Source organism: Bemisia tabaci, chromosome 7 (assembly GCF_918797505.1).
Source record: "Bemisia tabaci chromosome 7, PGI_BMITA_v3".
NCBI lineage: Eukaryota > Metazoa > Arthropoda > Insecta > Hemiptera > Aleyrodidae > Bemisia > Bemisia tabaci.
The window spans coordinates 40,753,823-40,774,574 of NC_092799.1; the positions used below are offsets into that span (position 1 = coordinate 40,753,823).

At 36.9% G+C, this 20,752-nt stretch overlaps 1 protein-coding gene across 3 annotated transcripts; it reads right to left on the bottom strand.

Moving 5' to 3' along the window:
• Positions 1-768: 768 nt before the first annotated feature.
• Positions 769-19,991, bottom strand: LOC109032957 (mitogen-activated protein kinase kinase kinase 7). Of its 3 annotated transcripts, none has more exons than XR_011900253.1 (12): positions 19,623-19,991; positions 19,018-19,243; positions 17,842-17,962; positions 16,940-17,082; positions 15,592-15,778; positions 15,101-15,225; positions 14,556-14,627; positions 13,896-13,990; positions 13,023-13,134; positions 5,053-5,312; positions 2,909-4,393; positions 769-2,867 (listed from the first exon to the last, which is right to left on the bottom strand). XR_011900253.1 is itself a non-coding variant. In XM_072302621.1 (12 exons), exons 2-12 carry the CDS (start codon positions 19,698-19,700, stop codon positions 4,262-4,264), a joined length of 1,551 nt encoding a protein of 516 aa, XP_072158722.1. In that variant the 5' UTR covers positions 19,701-19,772; positions 19,861-19,991; the 3' UTR covers positions 769-4,261. The 3 variants fall into 3 exon arrangements, 2 of the variants coding, with proteins under 2 accessions (XP_072158722.1, XP_072158721.1); XM_072302621.1 differs by having other exon boundaries at positions 769-4,393; positions 19,623-19,772; positions 19,861-19,991; XM_072302620.1 differs by having other exon boundaries at positions 769-4,393.
• Between the last annotated feature and the right edge of the window lie 761 nt (positions 19,992-20,752).

A 20,752-nucleotide genomic window follows, 5' to 3' on the forward strand; every position in this document is an offset into this window, starting at 1 on the left:
GCTTTCACATCGAATTTTAAAGAGAAAACATATATTGGTGCTTTAATTTATACCTACATTAATGACCATTGAGGCATGAGCTGTACATGCTTGAAGTAGCTACTGAGCTCACTAGAATAGCAAAATTTTAGTGCCTTTATTGCTTTCCTCACCCTTGTAAAGCTAATGTGTTTATACCTTGATTTACCTTGACGTTAGTTTTGTCTTATGAGGTTTGCAAGCGCTCTTGGGCGCAGATCTATCTAATTCATACCCAGATTTCTGTGTTCAAAAAACTTTCAGCAGTTATTAAAGCTGGATTTTTCTGATTGAACCTAAGTGCTGTTGCAAATTGAAAGATAGGTCCTTCAAAAGAGCAATCCACTTAAAAAAAATGAAGCACTTCTTATCTCAAAAATTAAATTTAAGCTGCGATTTCTGAAAATTGCATTAACAGCTGCAGGATAATCTTGTGGTTCAGTACTTGATTCCTTCCGACGGCTACAATTTCTACTATGGTAAAGAACAGAATATGATATGCCGTACAAACAGAGGCAGACTGGCACGGAAAAAGTGGCTCGGAATACCGGTTCCGTCAGAGCTAAAATCGGCCCATTTTAGTTGTTTCCTTGCCGTATAAGGGGTAAAAACCAGTGCTAAATCACCTTAAATTTTGATAGGCCGACCAGGATTTTTCCCTATGTTCCCGCCTGCCTGTCCGCCTCTGCATACAAAAGCTTAGGAGCTTGCGAGCTAAAGTTGGGGATCAAAAATATGGAATCATATCAAGTCAAAACAGCACATAGATCATACAACTTGATGCGAGGGAACTGGAATGTTTGTGTCCAGGCTAAAAACAAAGCCTTACTTTCAGAAAAAATGTAATATAGATTAATATGTGAGAGGCAAATCATACATTTGACATTCACAAAAAAAAAAACTAAAAAGGTACAAGTAGAAAATGGTGCTAAAAAATGCATAGCCACCAGGAACAGCAAGACTCTTATGTTCTTCGGAAACCTAACCTCCATTTCTTCCTGAAGATACCTCTTGATGTGCAAACTCAAAGACCCAAAATACTCATGATAAACCTGAAGGAAAGAGGACTAAAGGTGAAAACCATAAAAATTGAGATGAGCAATATTTTCACGAAGAAGGGTTGGTTCTGAATAATTTGCCGCGAAAAGCACTAAAAACTGCATAAAATTGACTTTTCTAGAAAACTTTATAGTTTGACAACACAAATCATAATTTACAGAAAAATGCAGTTTACCCAGCAAATTCAACTTCTTTATCATTAAAAAATAATTTCTGCTCGACCTGTATATTGTACTAAGAACTCTAAAATACTCTTATAACCGATATATCCTATAAGTATGACCCTACTATCGTGTGGGTATCTTACAGACACTCGGCTGACAATGAGTTGAGATGAAGGCCTTGCGCTGTTGTTGGTTATGATCCCATTCACTTTTAACACATATAACGTCGTTAAAAATACAAATTATGTCTTGAAATTTTAACTACATATCCTTGAGAAACATAGAAATTGATTTGCATCAAAAACTGGAAATCCATAATTTTGGCCAAAGCTGTGTTTTGTTGCTGCGCTGAAAAATTTAGCAGCTCATGCAAGTCCCCTTCTCCTTAGGGGCATCGTAAATAATGATTTGTTGTACATGCTTTAAACAGCTACACACACAAGAGGTCACAAGTGAAATTTTTCAACTTTGCAAAACATCTTTCGTCGTTTTTAACTTATGAATATTCCTGCAAAAAAGCAGAATTTCTTAATACCTGAGCATGCTTAAAATTTCAAAATTCTTACACACTGTTTCATCTTGGCTTAATCCATAAAGAACTTAAAACACATATATCCTCCCCCTTTTTATTTCAAGTTGCTTTCCTGAAGTCAGGTTTTTTCATCTGAATTTGCTCACTTAATCAAAAGGAACACATCATTTTTAAACGGATCTTGTACATATTCAGTTGCGTTTATGATCTACATGATGTCGAGAATAATTAAAGCAAATCTTTTAGAAAAAATTGTTTTTGCAATTTTTGAAAGTTGAATTTTTTTGTGATTCCGGGACTCTTCACCTAAGAAATAGTCTCCTACGAGATATGTCACCTTGGACATTTCACCTAAGACTTTTGACCTGCGTATTTTTAGCCTAGAGACACTTTCATATACAACATTTCTCACCAGGAACATTTCGCCTATATGCATTTGCTTTCACTATCATTTGTACATATGTGGCTTCCTCTCTGTTTTATGCTTTGCCACTTGTTTACTCGAGTCATTCTCTTATCAATGATCTTAACTTTCTAATATGAATTACTTTATTTTATTTTATTTATTTTGATACATTTAATAGTATCTGATCTCGTAATGTAATTGCTTTTATCATGTAGTTTCTTATTTTATTTGCTTATTTTAGTTATTTTGTAGTTGCTTTGTAGTTTACATGTGTTGTTTATGTAAGCCCTGATGATGGGACCTAGTGTCTTGAGAAGCTTCGGCTAGGTAAGTAATCATTTGAGATTATACATAATGAATAGCATTGTGGTTCTTTAAACTTATTATGTACTTTAATTTTAAATTTTACCATTAACATAATAGATGCTACTTGTCCAACCATGTTTGTTTAGTTTACAGAAAGGTCCAAGATGAAGAGTTGCACTCTCCCCTTCTACCTAGGTGGCATTCTTTGCTTCCCCTGGCAACTAGCTTTTTACATCCAAGTCAAAAATTGCCCTTTCAAACGGTCTCCCCCTTGCAATTCTAGTTACGGCCCTGGCCCTGTAAGAGGTACAAATGTACTAAAATTTCAAGATAGAAAAAAGAGTATGACTGATGCACAAGTTTCAAGTACAATTTTTTTAACCTTCAGCACAAAGTTGAAAATTGAAGATTAATTTTTTTAACCTTCAGCACAAAGTTGAAAATTGAAGATTCTTTTATAACTTAATGTTATGTAGAGGCAGACAATTGATCCAATTTTTTGTTGCATCTCAAGATGATATTGACAGTGAGTTTTTATCATCGCATACCAGGAAAGATAGTCGTATTTATATTAGACCAGAGAAAAACATAATTGATGAGGATGATGATTTTGATGACCCCGGAGTTGCCGATAATCAACATCCAGAAGTTATTGATGTTGATGCCGGAACAGAGACTGGTGACTCGGACAGTTCCTCAGAAATTTTTATGCCCAAGAAAGTTAAAAACTTGAAGTGCACAGATATTCTCTCTGTTATACACTTAATTGAAGAAGAAATAGCTAAAAATTATTACTTTATCATCCCAGATCAAAAGGCTCCAATTTGACCCGTTTTGTTTAATGCATTTGAAACTTCAAATTTTACTTTGAAATGCATATTGGATGCACATTTTGTAAACGAATCTGGAATAGGAAAAGGGTTGACGTCCACAGTATCCTTAGGTTAGCGATTGTTCCGACTGATGACTTGCAGGAAGCCCTCGACTTACTTGAGTCAGAGCTGCCAGATGAACTCGTAGCAATCATAGAGTACTTCGACTGGGTTTACGTCCAAGGAATTTCAGCACGAGGAAGTTGTCCAACCTCGATTTCCACCGAGATTATGGAACCAGTACTAAGTATACTTAAGTACTTTTTATATACTCTACATATTAAGATTATTAAGTGATCATTCAGAGATCTAGATCTATATTTCTTATAATACCTGATAGCATTCTTTTATTACAGATTTTCACGGCTTATATCGAAATTTTATATAAAAATCTTGACCATGGCGTCTTGAATTCTTCGATTTTCTCATACCCTGATTTCACTTGATTTTAAGACCCAACATCCCTGATAAGGACCCTTTTTGTCCTTTCCCCCGCATTTCCTTGGGAAAATTTTAACTTCCGTTCAGATTCCGTGAGGAAATTATGATATTTTTATCTCTGAAATAATTTTTCAGCATAAAATCAACGAAGACTTCTGAATTTCAAGACAAACTGGTCTTAGAGAGGAACAGAAAAAAACTCTTATTTTAACACCAACTTCGTTTTTTCCAGTAATTTTTTGTTCCCTGATGAGTCCCAACGTCCAGATATTTCATCCCAATCCAAGAAACCACGATCACGACCAAAATCCAATTCACCAACATTAAAATATTTCCCGATTCAAATCACAGATCAATTGAAGTGAGGATCTTCAGTGTAACTGAAATACTGATAAAAATCCTCACTTGAGGAGGAGAAAAGAACATTCCAATAATGTAAAAGAATGTACTTGTTTTTCTAGGCTCAAGAATTTTTTGGTGGGTTGGAGGATTGCGCTCTTTCTACATACACCCAGGTATCAGCATCTCCTTTACGCGCTTTTCGGATCATGTCAAGCTGTTGCTTTAGATTTGCTATCAGCTTGATCAAACTTTCCTGAAACACGACAAAAAAAAATGACTTCATAACATCAATTTCTGGAATTCTTCTGGGACCAAATTCAACAAAGGAAGATGGAATGCAATGCAATGTTGTCAAGGTTTTGCGACTTGTTTTTGCCTTTAAAATAACTTCAAGACACAAAGCAGTGAAATTAACCAGAATCATTTTTCACACTCTCATTAGTCCGACATCTCTTTTCCTACAAGCATTTCTGGTCCAGGCCAAGAAAGGCCTGGTGGTAGATTTGTGCACAGATTAGATTTCAGCTTGTTTGAAAGTTCTCATATGGACTGCATTTTGCAATTTGGAACTGAAATTCTGGCTCATCTGAAAAAACACTTATGAGCATAGGGAAACTAATGGCACATACGTTGTTTTTAAACCGGGCCAGAATTTATAGTTCCAAATTGCAAAATGCAGTCCAAATGTTGTTTGAAGTCATTTAGATTCACCATTCGAGGGTTTGTTCCCCATAAGGAATTGAAAGTTAAAGAGTCTAGAGTGAGTTACCTCAATTTTTGAAAACAAGATTTTTAATGAAAAAGTCATGGGCCACAACAAATCTAAATATTTTCTAGTTTTTTCAGATCCCATGCTTTTTTAAGTCACACCCCATAATTTGTAAGATAGTTCTACGTCTACTCAGTACTTACTTTTTCTCGCTCTAATTTTTGGAGCTCTACTTCCATCTCTTGGTCATTTGTTGGTTCAGTTTCTTTTAAATTTCCTTCTAGCTGCTTCAAAAAATCAGTTTGCTGAGCGATTTGCATCTGTATTTGCAGGTATTTTCCCATTAATTCTTCATGCTGCTGGTAAATTTGCATGGATTGTTCGCTGGAGGGATCAGGAGGAAAAGGCCGTAGGCGAGGATCTACTGTCATATTCAAGTCTTCTGTTGGCAGCAGCTGCATACCTAAAACAAACGGGTAGAATACAATAAAAACATATGCTCAACTTTTAAAAAATAATAATATAAGTAAATACAGAAATTAAAGTAAAAATTATTAATCAGATGATCAGAATTTGGTATTATTAATCCATCGTGTAGAAAAATCAGTGTTTTTTTCTTTTTTTTTTTTTTCATTTTAAATGGGAGAATGGAGTCATTGGGGCATCAAATTGAAGGAAAATTTGAACAAGCCCTTCATGATGTATGCGATTGGGAAAAACGTCGTTAAAACGCCTTCAATTGGCAGTCATGCAGTTAGTCGTTCAGGGAAACTTCCTCGCAGTTAACACGCAATTTAAGAGGAGAGGTAGGTCGAAGAAGAAACAGTCAAAACATCGAAGAAGTATATATTGACAAAGTACTGCTGCAGAGGTCACTGGAGCGATGCATTTACCGCAGAAAGAATCGAAGGGCAGCGCTTCTGACTAGGTGGCATAAACTATTCTAAACTTGAAGTATTGAGCAGTTTTTCTTTTTTTGAAGAAAAAAAAAAAAAAAAAAAAAAAAACTACGGTATTGATTTGTTTGAAAATTCAGAGAATTTGCCTTAGGCCATGGAGAAAATACCCTGAAGCACCCGAACGAATTGGTACTACCGTTTTCTTGTAAATAATTGAATTGTCCAATAAAATGCGCTAACGGCTGGTGTCACTAATCACTTATCGTTAGAGCCTCTCGAGAACTGATTAAACTTTACAATCGGAAAAATAAACCGTTTTTGAACAAAAGAATCGCATCTGAAAAAATTACTAATATTACGCAATTTCGCACATAATGTACATTTTAACGTACTTCGAGGGACATATTAACGTGAGTGTAAAATTTTGCGTTGGTATATGCGCAAAACACAAAGTTGCACAAAATGATGGGCATTCCATAAATTGTGGGAAATCCTTAAAAAATCGACTCAAAGTCATGCGTGACTTACAAAACTGATCCGCTTCAAAAATGCTTTAGAATAGAACAGGTGAAAAACACCCAGGAGAAATCAAAGAGTAACGGAGAAAAAAGAGAGAAAAATTGAAGATGTCGCTCGCATACGATTGCGACCCGAAAAATTGCGCTGGGAGTGAAATTCGAATTAACTGGAGGATGCCGAAATAAACACTGGAGTAAGAATACCGTGGGAGGGTCGGATGGCAGGTCGTGGAGTAACCTTGTCTCGCCTTATCAGAACCCGCGCTTTGTGAAGCCTCGGTCCCACAGAAATCGCGCGAGAGCGCGAAAGGTTGTCTACGCGAAGTCAACCGCGAAAACCTGATTCGCAAGACGAAGAGCAATGGTTAAAAAGACGGACGCTGGCGACGCGATTCACTTTTTCAATGACAACAGTCAAATCATGAGACACGGTCGCGGAAAACGGCCGCGCGGAAAATGTCGCGTCGCGTGCTGTCTGTGGAACCGTGGCTCAAGTGCGAGATGCTCAGAGTGAGTAATGCCCGGCATCCGAGCTGGGTTACTCATCTGGGAGAACCGCGGAAACGGTTTCCGATCCGGTGACGTCAGCTTGGAGTGTCTTCTGCGCGCTGCTGGTGGACGCTGGGATCGAAGATGGGAACTAGGCGATACCTGAAAAAGGTAGCCGATGGACTGGTCTACTTGTGACGTCATCGGTCGGCTAATCGTTTTCATGGGGGCCCGTTGCTCCTAAAGCGGCAATGGTGTTATGCGCCGAAGATCCACCCCCGCACCTTTGCGCTTCCTGCCGGGGGAGGGGGGGAGGCGGAGGCCTGATAGCTGATAGTTGCGTCACTTTCGTGCAATTTAAGAGCAAGCCTCCAATGATTCAAACACTCTCTCATGACGATTAGTTATGGCACGAGATGAGTAAAAAAGTATTCAGAAAGAGTTTGATGATGATCTCGGAATGGAAGGAAAAGAGGGTTATTTACAAGAACGGTTGTAAAAAGTCTCGAGACAAAAAGAGGATCAAGAAAAATTAGAGAGGAAAATTCCATTGAAAATCATGCTCTGTAGACAAACGTTTTTTTGGGGATCCCTCCTACTAAAAGAGGGGTAGAGCTCAAAAGCGACGGATCGGCATCCCCAGGAACCAGAACTCTCATATTCCTAGGTATCATCGGGGCCTGCGAGACATTAAAAGGGATGAAGGGAATCCCATGATTTCGAATGCAATTGCAATCTGTGTCGTTTGAGTGGCGAGTGAAGAAGGGAAAATTGTAATATAGGGCCAGTAAACGTTAGGTAATAACGGAAGTAACATTATTAAACGCTGCATCTATGAATAAGAATGAATCGAGTGAGCGAGGCCGAAATGCTGCGAGCAACTATTACTGCTCCTAAGCCGCTTACATTGCCTACCGAGATATTGAAGGCGAACTGATGAGAACGAGAGAGAAACGAACGCATACTCTTCGTACTTTTCCAGTTTTTCGGGGCTACTTTGAACTGCGAACTTTTCCAAAATCCAGGACATTTTGAGCCTGCAGAAAACCTGAAGGAATGGGAGTAGGAAGGGAGGGATACGAAGTACTTACTGTCATCCTGGACTGAAACGTCGAGGACGCCATCAGGTCTGATTTGAAACCGATGGAGGTTAAAATCGCACATTCTCAACTGCGGACACTACGCACGCTACGCCGACCTTACGATTTCGGTCTCGTAACAAGCTGACTCATTATCGGATAAATTTAGCTAACCCCCCCCCCCCCTCCCTTTCCCCAAAGGCAGACCCGAAAGGAATCCCGCCTGATTACGCTTCGAAGTGGAGAAAGTAATGAACGAATATGCGCTAACGGCGGAAATTTTTCTAACGGGTCGTCCGAAACAAATGTGCAAGTAATTTTCGCAGGAGAAAAATTTACTTCCTGTTTTCAGGAAAACTATTTTATTTTTACTTTATTTCTCTTTCCCCTCGGTCTTCGTGAAAAAAGCGAGTAATATTCTCTGAAAACTACTCAAACTTGAAAAATCTTCAGTTTGAATCAAACTCAACTTCTGAGTTACTTGGTGCCAAAGGTTCTTAGATTCCCCTCCTTGCAATGTCAACCTCTAAGTTTGGACTTCATGGACACTATGTCTATCTCTTCTCGAAGACGAGCTCGTGATGAGTTCGATTGATGATACTCCCTGAGGTATCATATTCAATATTTCAATATGTTTCTGACGTCAACACGAAAAAGTTGAAGAGCGTGCCGATATCAAGATCTAAATCAGCTGAGAGTAGATGAATTTTGAAACTAAACAGAAACAGATACCTCAACTGCAAAGTTGGATCATTTCGAAGGCGCCAGGGTAACATTTTAGGCCACTATCGTCATCTTGGATTTTGGAATTTTGAAAATGACTGAAAATTCGACTTTTAAGCTAAAAGTTACCCCCTGACACCAAGTATTACAAAAATCGATCAAACATTCTAAGAAGCCGGGACGGCATTTTAGGCCACATCCACCATCTTTGATTTTCGAATTTCAAAAATTTGAATTGAAATTCAAGTTTCCCGTCAAAAAATGCCACCTAGTGCGAAGTTTCACAAAAGTTGATCGGGCAGGAGCCGGGTATCTTAGGATCAGTGGGACTCTCTACAGTGGTAAACGATACTAGCCAATTTGCATACGTTAGTGCGCCTTCAGTTTCGTCTGATACTGTGCAATACTTCTGGGGTGGAATAGTTGCTCATGGCGCCTAGTCAAGTATCGCTTCGACTTGATGGCAGAAGATCACGATTACCGCTGAAACTACACTCTGACGAGTGCACAGGGACACATTTTCTCATAACTGACGAGGCGATGGTGAGGCGTGAGGTAAACAAATTCATACCATAATTTGCAACGTTGCAAGTTTTTCACTGCCTATTTTAAGTTAGTAAACCCATGAGAACAAATTAAAATATTTTTTTTCCCTGATATTTTTCCGAGATATGATGGAAAATATTATTTTCATGTTCGATTGAAGTCTATTTGTAAGCTTTCGTTAAAAAAGGGGAGAAGAGGCATGAGTAGGAACCTTCAAACGAACAAAATCGGATCCGAAATTTACAGCCCTTGAAGTGAACGGTCCCGAGGAGTTGTAAAAGAAGTTCAGGCTTTTAGTGGTGAGTAGATGTGTCAGAAATCGGCCAGTTGCGCTGATCATCGAATCGTGTTTTCATTCGTTATTCTTGTCGATCAGTTAAAAATGATAAGATCTGTCCCAACAACATTTCTCTACGTTCAATACCAACAGAGATATCACGCTTCGAAAAGTCGGGTTTTTGCCGTCATCCACCGCGGTAGTGACACCCTTGGTTTCTTCCACCTTGCTTTCGTCAGTCGATTAGACGCACGTTTGCACTGGTTACTCGACGTTAACTCGGATGAAACATGGGTGAAAGAAACCAAGGATGTCACTACCGCGGGGGATGACGTCAAAAACCCGACTTTTCGAAGCGTGATATCTCGGTTGGTATTGAACGTAGAGTGAGGTAGTATGAGCAGGGAGTCAAAACGCCTTCAATTTTTTGAACGCAATACGGACATCCGTCGAGGTTGTATAGTTGTATCAAGGCGCCGTAGCGAACGCGTCCCATTGTTTATCGTTACAGACGAATATAAGTTGAGAGAGGAAAGTCATAATGCCTTCAATTTTATACATACATATTTTTGGGCAAAATGAGAGACGACGTTTCTCCATTTGCGACGTTGCAGACTTCCTTAGAAATTTTATTGTTTTTTTCGAGAAGCTGGTCAACATAAAACTTAAATTCTCCATGATTTTTCGGATTCGATAGCAGAAGATTTGGTTCAAATTTAAAGTCGTAAATTTGGATTGTTTCTCTTGGAACAGATGAAATAAGAACGGAAATTTTGAAACACCGCAATGGAGATACGTGGTTTCGCACTTCAGTCGGTGCGATACGGACATCCATCAAGTTTAAATAGTTGCATCAAGTCCCCGTCACCGCCGACCAACGCGTCTGTCGATCGAATCAACTACAGGTAGTGTGAGCAGGGAGTCAAAACGCCTTCCATTTGTTGAACGCAATACGGACATTCGTCGAGGTTGTATAGTTGTATCATGGCGCCGTAGCGAACGCGTCCCATTGTTTATAGTTACAGACGAATACGAGTTGAGAGAGGAAAGTCATAATGCCTTCAGATTTATATGTACATATTTTTGGGCAAAATGAGAGACGACGTTTCTCCATTTGCGACGTTGCAGACTTCCTTAGAAAAATTGGTTTTTTTTTCGAGAAGCTGGTCAACATAAAACTTAAATTCTCCATGCTTCTTCGGATTCGGTAGCAGAAGATTTGGTTTAAAATGTAAAGTCGTAAATTTGGATTGTTTCTCTTCGAACAGATGAAATAAGAACGGAAACTTTGAAACACCGCAATGGAGATACGTGGTTTCGCACTTCAGTCGGTGCGATACAGAAACCCATCAAGTTTAAATAGTTGCATCAAGTCCCCGTCACCGCCGACCAACGCGTCTGTCGATCGAATCAACTACAGGTAGTAGAGAGTTGCTGTTTGGACAGATCTTATTATTATTAGCTGGTCTACAAGAATTAAGCATCAAAACACAAATCTGTGACCACCGCAACTAGCCCATTCCCTTACTTTTCCCATAAATTTCCTGACTTCCCTTGACTCTTCCCTGTCGTCACGAATTCCCAGCTTTTCCCGGTCGCCGTGAATTCGTAGCTTTTCCGGGTGTCGCAAATTCCCAGCTTTTCCCGGACGTCCCGAATTCCCTGACTTTTTCGGTTTTACAGATTGTCGCGTCAGCAACCTTGATAGTGGAACGTGTCTCAGTATCCTAGCTGTTACATATTCTTTATTTTGCTTATTTTCTTGTGAATAGCAAGTTAGGCTAATCATCTACGGTTGTTACATGCTCCAAAGGCTGCCGTTTGGGTCGAGGTGTTGTAGAGAACTTCAGGTTTTACTGGAATCCCCTTGCTTTTTGCTGATTATCTCCGATCAGCTCACTACCTCCTTTTCACTCTATTTTCCGTCTCCACTTATGAGGCAAATCAATTGAAAATATCAAAAGTTAATACTTAAATCAATGAATCCTCTTTTACTTTGTAAACATTAACAAAATAAATAATTCGATTTTCCCTGTCTTGCACTAATCAAATAATGTCCTCTAGAAAGACGGTGAGTGACATCTCAGCCATTACATTAGTGCACATCGTAGTTCTACCTACTTTTATCTCACTCAAGTGTAACAACCAGTGAAATTAATTTTTTCAGTGATTGATGAGATCACAGTTGTTGAAACCACGGTGTGCATTAACGCAGATGACGAGGTCAATTTCCTGAAGGGTGCTGTATCTTTTTATAAAGGTTGCGGAAATTTGAAAATTGGACTCATCTTCTTTAATTTGTACAGCTGTAAATATAAACAGGGATTTCTGCACAATTTCAAGGCAGTGCCAGGATAGATTTAAAACTTGTGCCTTCATATCTGAGTTCTGCCACTTTGGTTCTTTTGACCAAGGGCTAAGTCCTCGGAACCGAAAAGAACCTACTGAACTATTCGATTCGAACATCTAAAGTTTTTCTCTGTATGCTTTCCATCCAACTTGTGGATTACGGCTGTACTAGTGATTTCTTTTAAAAAATTAACAAAGACTGCTAAGTGATTGCAAGATTGTTTGTTTATTTAGATTTTGTGACATCTCTCAAATTGGATTCTCTGACGTTAGGTTTCGGTCCTTAATCAATCGATGAGTATCTTGAAATGTTGATAGTTCAATTTTATAAGTCTTAGGGTTAGAACTGAAAAATATTGATAATTGACGTGTCTATTTTAGAGATACTTGGATGAATGCGTAAAAATCGGCCTCCAGTACCCTCACGAAGAGTGACTACTATATATTATTTTGCATTGCATACTGGTTGGCAAAACAACTTGAAATGATTATTTAAAGGGGTCTCAGAAAGCCTTGTTGCCTCTTATTCTGATTTTTTTTTAAATTCTTGATTTTCCGGAAATAAAACTTAGTTTAATGTAATAAATACAAACATATATTTTTTTAAAAAACGTAGGAGGTTGAATAGAATGTTATGAAAACTTTTAACTATGGTGCCAAACCTGCGAAAAATCGTCTCAAAGCAGCAAAGAAACCAGATATGGGACAATTCAGCAGCATAAGGATCGAGATTGAGATTAAGAGCAATATTTACTTGAATGTATGTTTCTATACATGCAATTAATCAATGTTTTAGCTAATTTCGATGGAAATTAAGATCACAGTCTTTACTAACCGTTAAGTTCAACTCGCAGATGTTTCGGGATGTACGTACTGTTCTATTGCAACATGGGAAAAAGTTTGAATACATATTCTATTGCAATCACCATTTATTTACTATACCTTGTCAGGATAAGAGAGAAGTGAAACATACATTAAAATTAAATTTTTATCTACCCTACTGTCCTCAGGGCATTGTGATTCATCTAATTTTTGGCACCCACAGCACTTTGAGACGATTTTTCTCTGAGAGTTGGGAACACGTAACACTACGAATTGCACACCCTTCTCAACATTTCAAAAATGCAAATGACAAATTGGGTCGGGTTAAATTTTACGTGTTTAAAATTAAAAAGTCTTCTGAGCATTCTAGATCTCCTTAAAAACGTATCCTTTTTTAAGATATCATTGTCTTTGATAAGAAATCCAGAAGAAAATGTATACTGGAAATGAAGTATCAAACATTGTACTTACAGTCTGGTAAAGCTTTCAGAGTTTCAAAGTTTTTGTTGTTATCAAATGCTGAGCATGGGGTTGGTGTAATTGAAAGGTCTTGAATTCTATCTAGACCATCTGCTGCATCATCCTGCAACATGAAAATTTGTACAAATATTCATCATTATTTTTTCTGATTATTGTCACCCAATAAAATAAATAAATGTGAGAGTCACTTGGTCACTGTGAAGTAGATCTTTACTTAAAAGTCTATTGCTAGTTTCAACATACACATATCCAGTGTTCCAAACACACTTCAGAGTTTTAGGAGCCATCTGGTCCATACACTTTAATTTTCAGGGGTCATTAACGATTTTTCAGGAGCTAAATTGAATTTTTTTTACATATCACGGAAAACGTTTAGAGTGCAACTGCTTGCTTTACAACTTCAGTCCCGAGTCGATTCACAAAAATCACCAATCAGAAAAATTGGGATTGCAACAATTTTTTAGGAGCCAATTTTTCAGGAGCATTCAGCACAATTGTATGTGTGGAACACTAAGCATATCAAGTTTTTTCAGATCAAATATATTTTAGGGATACTTCTGAGAGGGCAGAGGCTATTCACACAGAATTTCAGGCAAAAAATGCTAAGTTATTTTTCAAAACAGAGATAAAAAAATTAGTAGGAAATATCCAGTCACAAAACCGGCGATGTTACGTTTTAAACTTAATTATGCGTTTTTCTAGTTTCTCTATCGATACTTTCAGACTTCTACTCCCCTTTAAATTCCTACCCTGCTAAATCAGACCATTCTCTTCAAAATAAATTTATCATAACAAGCTCCGGCCAGGAGCTTGGCCAATTGGCCAGTAATAAAATAAACATTTGATACTGGAGAAGTTACTCACCGTATTTATATCTATGTGTAAAGGATTCGTCAATGATGATTCAGGATCCTTCGCTCTTTGAAGCAAAGTTTCATTCAAATTAGTTTGACTATTTTCTGAAACAAAAAAACAGAAAAAACAAGAATAAAACTGTGAACTGTATACACACTTAGGTTTAAGATTTCAGCTCAGGTTTGGAATATTCTCTGGGTAAACTTGCAGCAGAAGTAAAAATTTAAGAGATTAAAAAAATCCGACGAAGAAGATGTTTGATTCATTGGTGTAAACATTGAACTGAAAAACCTGGTTTCTTACCTGTAGGCAAAAGTATCACAAGATCTATTTATGCTTAGACATTATGTTACCGGACATCTCAAAGTTGTTTTGATTTTTTCTTAAAAGCTTTTGCACACACTTCATGAAAATTTCAGGGATTAATCTTGATGACTTGATGAGGAAATATTAAGTAACATTTACAAGCGTTTTGTTCATCAGTTTTCATACAAAAAATTGAATAAGTTTGGCAACACAATGTTTAAGCACAAATGGCAAATGACACTTGTAATACTTTGGCCGGAAGGTGACGATTTCGAAACGCCATTATATAACTAGTACTAATCATCACTTCCTAAATTTTCAGAGCAAATGGGCAATGATGGAAAAAAGTAATTAAAAACTTACTTAAGCTTTCAATATATGTGTCCGGTACATCTGAGTAATTCCCTGAGTAGTCTTCATCCTCGTCATAACTTTCTGAAAAAATTAACGAAAACGTTCATGAACATAGGTTGCAATTATATGAAAAATCAAAATCACTAATGCAAATTGATAACAAATTTAAAACAATTACTTTTGTAGATTATATTTAAACATTTAGTAGATTTGCCTTTGTCCTTTGGAGATGACAGTCATAAGTAAGGCCCATGATTTTGACCCTACGACAGGCACAAACTGCTCTTGAATAAAAGTATAATTTAACACATTTTTACTGATCTCCGGAGATTCACCGAATCAGAGTTATAATTTGAACGTTTGTTTTTGCTCAACGCTAACTCAATCCTACTGAAAATTTAATATTCGACTGTTTGCAATTTACTCTGCTTATTGTTACTGGCACTTGCAAGGCCCTCTAATCAAGCTTTTTTTCATTTTTAAAGACACAAGCTTGCTTTTTTTGTCTTCTTAAATTAAGAATAATGAGTAGCTGGTAACTTCATAAGTCTTACCAAAATCAGAATCCTCTGGATAAATAATTGGATCATCATATCCAGTGAAGAATGAGTTTAAAATCTTCATAATTCTTACGATTTCGTTCATAGAAGGTCTTAGATTTGGTGCTTGATCCCAGCATCTAAAAAAGAAGAATTGATTGGAAACTATAGAGAGAAAGTTAGTTCCTTTAAAGTTCAGGAGATTCATAAATTATAATTTCAAGTAAATTCATAAGATTTTTCACATTTTTCACCTAGATTCATGATAAAAGTATGAGCTTATGACTTAAATTGGATCCCTCTTTGTAGAAATTAATCTGCTTGTAGAGATTCATCAGAGGAAAATTGCACAAGGCGATAAAAAACAATCATGATACTCTTTACATTACGCTTTTTTTTTTTCATTTTAAGAGTCCCTGATCAAAAGAATACTTCATCATTGAGTCAATGTTCAAAATAAATCTTTAGAAGTGATAAATTGAATATTTTTTGCTCGCTTTACAAACCTTGTCATCAAAGATTCAATGGGTTTCGGGCAATTTTCTATTAATGGTGGTCTCTTGCCAATGTGAACTGCCCACATTATACTGTAAGCTGATCTTCCTATATCGTCAAATGGCTTCTGTCTGCTTAAAACTTGCCACAAAATAATACCCCAACTAAAAACATCACATTTTTCGGTGTAATTGGAACCTGAAACAAATAGAATTATTTTGATTAAAATAGAAGTATGATTCATGAAAACTGCAAGACAAGTTTGACACACTACTACCGAAAAAAATCTTCCGACAATCAAGTCTATTGAACTAACTTTGCATTAATTTAGCGCTATTATGCAAGAAGTTTACCATACATTTATTAAAAAAAGTTCATTTTTCACCTAAGGGACATTTTTACTAAGTGGTTTTAGGGACTGTAACAGCCAGTATCCTGATTTTTCTGACCGAATTTCGTTAGATCTTAAGTGGAGAAGGAGAATGAGGTTCAATGATATTTCTGAGTGGTACAAAGTCTGTACATCTTATTCTCATGTTCAAGAATTTTACTGGGATCTTTTAAAAAAGTTTACAGACTTTTTAGGTGCTTTCTCCTGACCATAGAAAAATTCAAGTGGCCTGTCAGTTTTTCCATGGCTCACATCTAAAATACCTTGCTAACACTCACAAAATGGCTGTCCTCACAGACTTCACACTTGCTAACAGTACAACTCACACAATAACTGTTTCAATCAATCCGTATAATATAGCAAATTCTAGACAAATCATACATTTTCCGCACTTTTTCCAAATTTCGGAAATTGTTTTCAAATTTTCTTTCTTTCCAGGCTTACAGACACTGATTTATCATTTTTGATACCTGAGCAGCTGAACCAATGTTTTTTTAAGGGCCCAAGTGCTGAAATCCAAGTTTTGAGAACAATTAAAAAAAGCAAGCAATTTGGCATGAACTTGTTTGTTACACAGATACATTTTATGGGTTTATAAGGTTGAACACATACAGAGTGGCAGTTTTTCCTGATTTTCTCAAAACTTGGATTTTGGCACTTAGGCAAAAATATCAATGCAGAAATTGGACCGTGGGCAGGATACGCATGAAATACAAACTTTTACTTTATTTCTCTTTCAAATTTCACACTAAGGACAAGAAAGAATGTTATGTGTACTTCTAACATTGATCAAATTCACAAGATGTGACATCATTCTTCCTTTTTAATAAGCCAGGCTTTTGACTAAAATAACTTTGAAAAATAATCAAATCTTGGTTTGCAGTCGGTTTCCCCGTAGCTTATATCCAACATTGTTTTATTTGTAATACGATGTCATAAATGAGAAATAAAAAATACAGATAATATACCTTCAAATACTTCTGGTGCCATCCATGCTGCGCTACCTTTATTGTTCGTCATGTAAGTTTTCAAATCACAGGCAGTACCAAAATCACAGATCTTCAAAATTTTCCCATTTTGCACTAACAATAAATTTGGAGGCTTCAGATCTCTGCAAAAACAATATCATCAGAAAAAAATTTTCTTCATGAATGCCAACATAATTATTTCGTCAGCTTTACAGGGCACAGTTGTTAAAAATAGTTTTTTTTAGTTGTATTGTGACTGTATAAGAGAGCTGACAATGAGTAAACAAAATTTATTTACCTAGATCGATTTTACCGATTAGACAGAATTCAAATGGAGGGGTATAATAAATGCTATATTTCTGGAAAAGCTTCAACATAAAGGAATGGGTGTACTCAATTGGTTGCCTGACAAAGGGCAAGACAGAATACAATAAGCTAAGAAAAAATGCTGTATGAACATTCAAGAGTTGCCCAATTCCCTTTGATGAATGTTTATTTTCAGAGAGGGTTATGAATTTTTTTTTTCTTGAAACTTTCAGATAATTAAAAACTGACTGCAAAAAAAATTCTCTAAAATTGGAGGAAAAATATTCACAGATTCCCTTAAAAATTTGTATTACATCAATGAAAATATGGCAACGCCTGAAGTTACTCTTCCTTTGCACGACAAAAAAGACCTTTATAGAAGTGATTCCTTGCATTAGTGAAATCTATGAAGACAGCCTTTGATCACCGGCGCATCAAAATATACCAAGTTTGCAACAGTGAACAATTGATGTCTTAAAATTGCTTCTGAAAACTATAACTTCCAGACCGCCCTTAAAAAATCAGTAGGTACTATTTCCATACTTTCCAGAAATTCCGGACTTTTAGACACCCTGGTATAGAGAAAAAAGAATTACCTGTGAATTAGAGCCTTAGGTTTCATATTATGCAAATAAGCAACTCCTTCCGCACATTGCAGAGCCCAGTTCATTGCATGTCCAGCATTGTAAATTGGAGCTGGATGACTGTTATGTAAAACTGAAATGATTATGCAAGAAACTGCAATTAAAGGGGGCTTCAAAAGATGTTTATGATGCAAATAAATTGTCACATTGGAAATTTGATGTAACATTTTGGCAAGAGGGCTATTCAATTCCATTACCCACGTAGGATCAAAATAAATAAATAAATAAATAAAAAAAAATAAAAAAAAAAAATAAAAAACATGAGGCATGTGCTTCAAGGTTTCAACAAAAATTCAACAAAAATTAAAGCATTTACAGATAGAACTGGGGCACTGCCTCCTAGACTGACTTAGACTGGTCAGTTTAGCGGCAAATTTTGGCAAGTGGATTTGGTTCAAGTTTTGGACTTACTGCCAGCCTCTATCAACAAAATAAAATTCCCTACAAGCGGCGATGCACCTACAACATTTGGTTTTCATGCTAGCAGCATTGATGACCACATACAAAATCCCCAACTCACCTCGAGAGGTGAGTTGAAAAGTGGACAGATGCAAATGTTGGCCAAAATTCATCAAGCAACTGAGTTAAGTTCTTGACTTTAGCAGAGCAGTCTTCTCTACTGGTTGGCAATCTTGCCAATCAGAAAAAAAACCTGCCTTAAAAATTCTACCAAATCCACTCGCAAAAAATCGCCTCAGGAGGTATTCAAGGCGGATAAAGAATGGCGGTCATATTTCGTACCCTCTTGACATAAAAACTGCATCGGGTATGTTTTGGGTACGTCCTGATTGCATGACAAAGCATGTACCCTCTGCGTCTCACAGACTTCAAAATGGCAGCTCAACTCGAAATTCGACCACCTTTCTTTCTCCGCCTTGGGAGGTACTGACTGGGGAAAGAAAAAATGAGACAGATGTCAAATCAAAGAACAGCACCATTCAACATTGATTTATGTGGTAACTAATGAGCAAGCTAATGATTGATGCATTCAGGTTGATGTGGCATATGTCTCTTCTTTTCTTTCTCCGGTTCTAATACTGAACGATATTTATTGAATGGGGATGGACTGAGAATTTGTTTAAATATTTCACTATTGATGACACATAAGCATCACATTTAAATACTCACAATCATACAGGGAACCTCCTTCAGCAAACTCCATAACAAGGCATACTGGATTGTTCGTACACGCACCAAACAGCTTGATGATATTTGGATGATGAACTCTAGACAGTTGCTTGACCTCAACGGTAAAAGCTTTCTTTTCTTTTTCGGCATTGATGTGCTTGACTGCTACGTAAGATCCTCGCCATTTCCCTTTCCATACTGTACCAAATGATCCCTCTCCAACAACCTGAAGGACACAAATAATATAAATTAATAGAAAACGAATACAATTCTGCATCTCCTTCTTAGTCAGGAATCAATCAAACAAAGGAGGATATTTGAGATGGACTGGTGAATAAGTACCTACATAGCAAACAGTTGAATGCGCCGACTATTAAAAGGAAACATTAAAAATATGTTGAGAAAAAGTGTTGATTGTGACTAATGCAATCCACCTCATGAATGAAACGATAAATTTTATGGGAAAATAGTTTAATGTCTTACGGTTCAGACTCCTGAAACATTCACTATAAAAAATAGACAGTGAAATGAGAATCTAAGAAGTTGTCTCGGCGAGAAAAATGAAAATAGTGATCCGAGCTGTTTCGAAGAATCTTAAAACATACCTGAATTGGCTCGATCTCACTGTAGTCGATTTCTGTCACGAAGTTTTGAACATCAGTTAAGCACTCCTTGAGCTCCATAGGAACCAATATACATAATAAATCAAGAACTAAATGACACTTGGAAACATATGCATTTAATAATTTATATTCCTGAGAAAAAAATCACTTGTCAATAAATGAAAACAATGAGGTGCACATGAGTTACGAGAAACCATGATTTCTTAGGTTGACATAATACTTCAAAACCATTGAAACGGAGAGGAAAGCGAGGGAATAAAGTAAGATTCAATTAATTCATGGGGGAATCCAAGGGGGCACAAAAAACTGGAAAAACTGGTTTTCGTCTTTTCGTTCACTGATTTTGTGTTGTTCCAGTTGTGGCAGTTGTTCGTGATATAACATAACCTAATTTATTTCGATTTGGTGTGTTCTGATTTCCGGTTCACATTCGGGATTTCCCATGTATTTCCGTGAACCGGAAGCAGATCTTCGATTTGAAAAAGGGCGGGATCACACACTAGATGATCTGATCTAGATGATCTTTCCCGAGTTCATTTTCTTACTCCATACAACGATATTATTTAGCATTAACTAAGTGTTTTTTCAAAGCTGAATAAACTATTTAGGATTCTAATGTTGGTAAACAATATCTAACCTAGGGTTGCGAAAGTTCCACAAAAAGACCCACAAAATAAACCTACCCCTCCCTCCCCTTCAACATTTGTAATGTTTGTCTGTGGAAATGAGAAATTAACTTTTGGGAAATTTATTAAGCGACGCCCAACGAATATTTTTAAATCTTCCAATTTTTCAAAAGTTCTAACTGTTAAACTTTTTTAAAAAGTTTTCATTTTTCAAAAAAATGTTGAGGTATCTCCAAATTTTGAAAAAAATTAAATTTAGAGCAAAATCGCGATTCGTATAGTTCCAACTCAGCACAGAACCTCGCTCAATGTAGTCTTGTTATAGTGCTTCCTTTCTACACACACTATACATGAACATTTGGTGATTTACCTATATCTGCCGAACGAGCATGTGCGCATGGTTGCTCTATTTTCGTTACGTTCATTGTTGTCTTATGATATTTTGTTTTAATTCTGATGAGATAAATATTCTATTCTATCTATCAA

Bases quoted from the DNA above. Each gene is read 5' to 3' on its own strand.
- LOC109032957 (XM_072302621.1), bottom strand. From the start codon at position 19,700: ATGGAGCTCAAGGAGTGCTTAACTGATGTTCAAAACTTCGTGACAGAA. The intron at 17,963-19,017 runs GTGAGTATTTAA...TAATCATTTCAG, and splicing joins AGGAGGTTCCCTGTATGATT to TTTTACATAACAGTCATCCA. The intron at 14,628-15,100 runs GTAAGACTTATG...TAATTTTTTCAG, and splicing joins TCCAGAGGATTCTGATTTTG to AAAGTTATGACGAGGATGAA.